This window comes from Morone saxatilis, unplaced genomic scaffold (genome assembly GCF_004916995.1).
Source record: "Morone saxatilis isolate NCDOM2014 unplaced genomic scaffold, NCSU_SB_2.0 Contig23, whole genome shotgun sequence".
Taxonomy (NCBI): domain Eukaryota; kingdom Metazoa; phylum Chordata; class Actinopteri; family Moronidae; genus Morone; species Morone saxatilis.
Window position 1 is genome coordinate 3,022,306 of NW_023339796.1, and position 6,408 is coordinate 3,028,713.

General features: G+C 40.2%; 1 protein-coding gene across 1 annotated transcript in view; it reads right to left on the reverse strand.

Annotated features, from left to right (window-relative positions):
- crema (cAMP responsive element modulator a) overlaps positions 1-5,851 on the reverse strand; it is a 14,566-nt gene extending 8,715 nt beyond the window's left edge. Inside the window, exons 1-6 of the mRNA XM_035670329.1 lie at positions 5,714-5,851; positions 4,372-4,489; positions 4,008-4,139; positions 2,156-2,244; positions 1,901-2,043; positions 1,115-1,303 (exon numbers count right to left, since the gene is read on the reverse strand). Of these exons, the coding sequence (XP_035526222.1) occupies positions 1,115-1,303; positions 1,901-2,043; positions 2,156-2,244; positions 4,008-4,139; positions 4,372-4,479 (661 nt within the window). The 5' untranslated portion in view covers positions 4,480-4,489; positions 5,714-5,851. The remainder of the gene's footprint in view (positions 1-1,114; positions 1,304-1,900; positions 2,044-2,155; positions 2,245-4,007; positions 4,140-4,371; positions 4,490-5,713) is intronic.
- Between the last annotated feature and the right edge of the window lie 557 nt (positions 5,852-6,408).

Below are 6,408 nucleotides of genomic sequence, written 5' to 3' on the forward strand. Positions count from 1 at the left end.
ACAATAAAGGCGTTCTTATTCTTAAAACTATTTGTTTAGATTGTATATGTATATTGTATTTATTTTCCGTATTTTATTATATTTTGTATTACTTACATTATTTTGTATGTTCTGCATTTTATAGTTTTAGGAATTAAGGTTACATTTATCCAGACCCATTTTCAAGGACAGGCTAAATGTCAGGATTAAGGGTTAGAGAAACCATCCCAAAACAAAAAAGGCACCAACTGAAACCCCATCCTTTCCACAACACAGTGGACACAGACTGCGGCTGTCTGTGTCCTTGAAATGTTGCCTTGTAACCACACAGTCTAAAAGGTTGCCCATTAGTTAATAATGGCTTCACTGTCTCTAAGAATTCAATTCAATTCAATAAATCAAATTGAATTCATAATGAAACAGTTATGGACTAATGGGCAGCCTATTAGACTGCACTCTCATGGCGATACATGAGCAATGTATGAGTCATTGCTATGAAAACCTTGCCTCCATTGTTTTCAGTGAGGGTATTACTCATAAATCCATACATGTTGTAAAAAAAACAGGTTTAAGGCAAACTAATACTTACAGAAAGTATGGAACTTGGCACTGAAGGATAGTGTGACGGGGGGGCCTTATTTAACACAGCATTTTACAATACAATAATGTTCACTCTTAATATTTTTTCACATGTTATTTAAGTACTTTATCATATTAAAATTGCTAATCATACTTATTTGCAGCTAAGCTTGAAGTTCAAATGTTTTTCAGTCCTGCTGGTAATAAACTGGCCCCAAGAATATCTGTGCGAGGGCTCTGAACACCCAGGGTTGTGGGTGTACCACGTACATTTTCTTTTACACAATCCCGTAATTCTGTCCAGGTCCTAATCCCATGATTTAAATTGTGGATTATCAGTTTAAATTTGATTTACACAGATTTTCATTTTAGCCTCAAATTATGCTATGTCGCTGTAAAGATGAATGGTATTCCTAATGCTGCCAGATGTCAGGGATTTCCAAGGTACTTGAGGAAATTGTGTATTTTATATTTCACCACTGTATCATCACCAGAACTGCAAATTACCACGTTTTACATAACACATTCACTTTCACCAAAAGCAGTTGAACCCTACCTTGGATGAGCACCTGTCCTCCCTGAATGTAGTATTGCTGTGGGGAGTCTCCGGGTTGAGCTGCACACTGCAGGATCGTGGCCCCTGGCTGCGGGGTGGGAGAGCTGGCCATCGTCAGGGTCTGGGCCCCCTGAAGGTCTTCAGCTCCAGGGCTGGTCAACTGGATGGCTCTCCCCTGAGTGAACGCAACTGTGTGGGGGTGGAAGTTCAGTTATAACTAAACATAACAACTTCATTAAAAGAAGTCAACCACAACTCCCAAGGAGCACTGCAGCAAGACATATTCACCATATTTATCACCAGGCCTAAAATGAATTTCCTGCACAGCTAATTTGTGACAAATGCGGCACCACTGACGCTGTTTATTGTTCCTGACTGACTCATCCAAGCTTTTTGAATACGTTGAAGCTTGGATTTGTGTTCATGGTTGTACTCCACGTTCTCCATAGCAACAGCACTGAGGGAGCTGCGCACAGTCGTATTTTAAGCCATCAACCACACTCGACTGACAGAACATCTGATTTGAAAAAAAAAAGATATACATAACTAATGTGTTACATTATCCAGGAGTCTCATGTAATGCTGGATGGAAAATTATATGGACCATGAAAAACCTCCAAATGGAAATTTACAGGAGGGAAAAATACTTCCCGAACCTACACTTCCATCCATGCTACCCTATACAGGAAATAAAATATTTAAGTGGACTCAATTAACTCCATTTAGTGGCTAAACTGAGGCTGCTTTAAGTTCAGCTAATATCCCTGTTGACGTGTGTTTACTGACTATATTGTCCTGAGCTGGTCTGGTAGATGGAGGTCGGCACTGATGCTGAGGCTGCACTGGAAACAGGCACCTCCTCCTCTGTCTTCTCCTCATCGATTTTGGGAACTGCCGGTGAATCCGATGAAAGCTCATTGAGTATTTTTCTGCGGGAGAGAAGAGTTCCATAAACTCCACGCAGACAGCTCAACACTATCAGACTTTACACACCATATGCATTTTTTATCACCGTCTTGTCTACTGTTGACGTCTTCTCACCGATAAGATGGACGCCTGGAGAGAATCTCCCGCCTCTTCTGAGTGTCTGTGACTGACTTGTCATCCTCCAACTCTGCTACAGTGGCAATCTATAGAAAACAAACAGTGTTTAACAAGGCTGAGTGATCCGCAGTATTGTTTTTTTACATTTTGGCCACATCTTTGGTGCTAAATGTTATCATTGAGGGAGGTGTTGCTTTTGTGAGTGAATATGTTTGATAAATTGTAAAAGAGAAGGATGACGTCAAAGAAGGAATCTTTTCAATCCATCTCAGGTCTCAACTGTCTTCAGTGAGAGAGTTCTATATACTGTGTAATTATTTGTAAATGTGTGAGTCAATGCCTGCCTTTCTTCAAGCATAATTTCATTGTGGCAAAAATAAAGGCTTAAAAATGGTGTGTCCACATCCATTTATTGGAAGTTAGGCCTACGTTTCTTAGATTTATGCGGTAAGGTCTCATAGGTTTAGAAGTAGCACAATGGCTGCTGCTGCTGCTGCACACAGGTTTTAGTCTTGACACAGTTTGTCAAGTACATGTTTACAGAAGCAAACACAAAACCTTTAATAAACTTAAGCTCTGTTTTCAGAATCAGGGATACATGATATTTACTATACCAATGTAATTATTACAATGAAAAGTAACCACAATGAAGTCAAACTTGTTATTGATAAAGCTCACTGATAGCACAGAGTACTTTGAAATCAGTTAACAAGACCACATTGTGGTTTACATCTGAGTTTTCACTGTGCAGTTCACAAGACTCTTTCCTGACCTGTTTCCTCGTAAAGATACTTTTCACGAAATTAGGAAGTAACCTGTGCATTGCACACCAAGCTGCACATGAGAGAAAACCTGCTGCAAGATCTAACTGATAAAAGGGGAGTGTTATTTCATCCAAGAACCGTTTGCTTCAAGTGCTGAAAACAATGCAACATCCGTGCATCCATCTGCACCGCATTATTCAGTGAAACAATCACATTCTGACTTTTAGCCAGCGTCACACAGCTTCACCCGGTCAGTGTGTTGTCTGATGTGTCTGTCCTCCTGCCCAGACACAACAACAACATCTCCTGAATTTGAAGGTTAGACTGATGAGCTTAAACCTCAGCTCCTGCTACTCACATCAATCCTATTAACAGATGCACTGCATCGGACCGCATGCATTCCAGAGTACCTCCTACACATGGTACCTAAATCCTCATTCACTAACCCACTACTCTGACATCACAACCTGTAAATCCTTGTCCACGCGAGTACTCGTGTGGACAGTTTTTTCTGTTCAATCTGTGTTCACAACAGCTCTCTTTTTTTAAATGGTGATACCAGAGCTATAGGCTGGAGCTATGGGCTCAAAATTTGACTTAAGGCACCAAGATGAGGACTTAACTTGGAGTTGTCTTGTATGACCTGAGACTGGAGACTTGCTGCGACAGACAAGACTTGATTTAGACTTGATTTCAATTACTTGAGACTTGCACTGACTGATTTGACTCGAATGACTTCAGACTTGAAGTGGACTAGAGACCTGGCTTAGACTTGACTTAAAATACTTGACTCAACTTGAATTGACTTGACCAATGACCTGGGCTTGTCGTGAATAACTTGACACTTGACTTGAGGCTTGCTCTGATAGATCTGACCTGGTCTTGTCTTGGTCTTGTATGACTTGAGACTGGGGACTTGGCATGGACTTGACTTCAGTGACTTGAGACTTGAAACCTGCTATGACATAATTGAGACTTGATTTGGACTTGTCTTGAATGACTTGAGAATTTACTTGGACTTTTCTTGAAGAAGCTGAAACTTAACACGAGCAGAAATCCTGGCAGGGGGCATCTCACGCTCTCACCTGGACAGTCTGGACTTGTGGTGACTGTATGACGGAGGTCTGAGGGGCCTGGATGACCCCTTGGACCTGCACCGTTTGACTGTCAGACAGCTGGACAACAGTCACACTGGGAGACTCTGCAACCACCGGCACCTGCAGACACACATCCATACGTTCATGCCTAAAGCTACAATTGTAAAAATGACTATGTGTGGTGTAAAAGAAGAGAAAGTCATCTTTAGTCAACATTTCAACAAGTGAAATATCTCATGCTGCATGCGTATCCATGAACATTTAAGTGCTGCTGTACCTTCTCTATCATTTTAAAGAGCTAAATAAGACTTTATAACAAGGTGTGTGTGTGTGTGTGTGTGTGTGTGTATACCTGAGGAGGAGCTGCAGGAGATGGACTGGTTTCACTGTGGTTCTCCTCTCCATCTGTCACTGAGTCATTTAAACTGCTGTCCAACTGAGGTGAGACCGGGGTATCCATATTCAGTCACCTAGGCAGACAGACAGACAGACAGACAGACTATTAATACTAATTCTGAGGCCGACGAAGGCCTTCCTTTTATTTTCTTTTTTATGTGATACCAAACTTGCTTTTCGCAGGGCTACAGTATGGGCCTTTTGTTAAAAAGGATATTGCTTCATGGATCTCACCCATGGCTTCATTAAAAACCTTAATACCTTCAATAAACTTGGAGTTTCTTTAAGTATTTGTATCTGTTTTAATGGAGTTTTTGTCATGTTTAAGGTTTAAAGGTGACAAAAAAAAACGAAACAAAACTACAGTAGAATACAGGTTTGAAGTTGTTTCATGTATAAATGCAAACCTCTCCACGAAGAATGTTTTTAGAAAGACACTGTGTATATCAGTTAAACTGTGCCAGCGTCACAGTCACCAGCCACAATGCAGATTTTAGATCAAATATTTCGAAAATTTTCTCATGAGAAACTACAACAGGGCGGCTGTGATAAAGATTGGTTCCAACCATAATCTCAAATGCTGTCTACTATCTGCTACTTCAAGTGTGAAACATCTGATTAGGAAAATCCCCGGGACCCAATTTTCAGAAGAATTTCTGCAAGGGTGTCAAAGCAGAAGACAACAGACTCATTTCACTTTCAATCTCTCTAAATATAGCAAAAGCCCAACTTGTAAACACAATTTCTACAGTTCTTTATTGGTGTATTTCAAGTAACTTTCAATCATAAAGTTCAAGAAATTTCACAAAGACAAATGTGACTTCCCTATTTCAGTGACACAGAGTGAAAATAAGCTGCACTGCAACCCACTAGATTTCATTTTTATACTTTTATTTTAAAAGGTAGGTCATTTTATTAACACAGTTTAGAAATAAAGACAGAAGATAGTTTAGAGGATTTTGGAATAAAAACGGAAGCGTTGATATTTTTCATGACAATTTCTTTAACACATTTTATTTAGAAGAGAAACCTTTCGATCAACTTCCGTCATCCTTCTAACCCCGTCACACTTGACGCAGCCTACTGAACTTCAGCAGAAATAAAAAAAATAAAAAAAAGAACCGCTTTTTTTTTTTTTTTTTTTTTTTTTTTTTTTTTTTTACTCCATGTTGGTCCCGCAATACCCGCAAGCCAAACTTTTAATGAATAGTTCCGCACCGCAGACGTGTTTGCACATTGTCCTCCGACTCTGCCCGACAGCTGCTGAGCAAAAATGTGACGGCTTTGCAGTGACTTACCGAAGTTTTACGTAGTCTGACTCGTCACTAATTACGGTATGGGTGGACGGCCTGTGCCTCCGCTCACGTAGTTTCACGTCAGCGCTGATGATGCTGTGCCGAAAATGTCGACCGACGAGTCGGTTTAAGGTCGAAGAGTGTGTGGGTGGAGCGAGAGAAGTCGCCCCGACGCACTTCCGCGTTCGCTCTGCGCGGCCTGAACGACCTGCTGGTACTTTTAATGGACAGTGAGTAAGAGTTTTACAGTGTGCGGTTATTTACTGCAACGTAGCGCTTTAAAGACACTGTCTGCCCTGGTTGCTGCTCTGTTCGGAATCTGTTTTCTAGGCTGTTACACGTTTATTAGGCCCTCATGGAGTAGTAAAGTTCAACTCGACTGAAAAATGCATGCGTGAAAAGGAGAACTATTTCAGTTTACTGTGGAAGAGGAAATATAGCTAATATTAAAGTCATATTAGGTTCAATAAATTGTTTTATAACGCGTCTGTAGCATTGTACAGCAAATGTACTTTCAATTAAAAACAATGACATTTGGATCAAGTTTGCAATAATATAAATTAGATTATATTTCATTAAATAAGCGATTTTCAAATGAATGTCTGATATTTTTTACAATGAGTCAGTCACGTTTACAGATCAGAGTAATGTTGCCATCTACTGGCTGAAACAAGGAATAACACTTTAAACAGCAGACA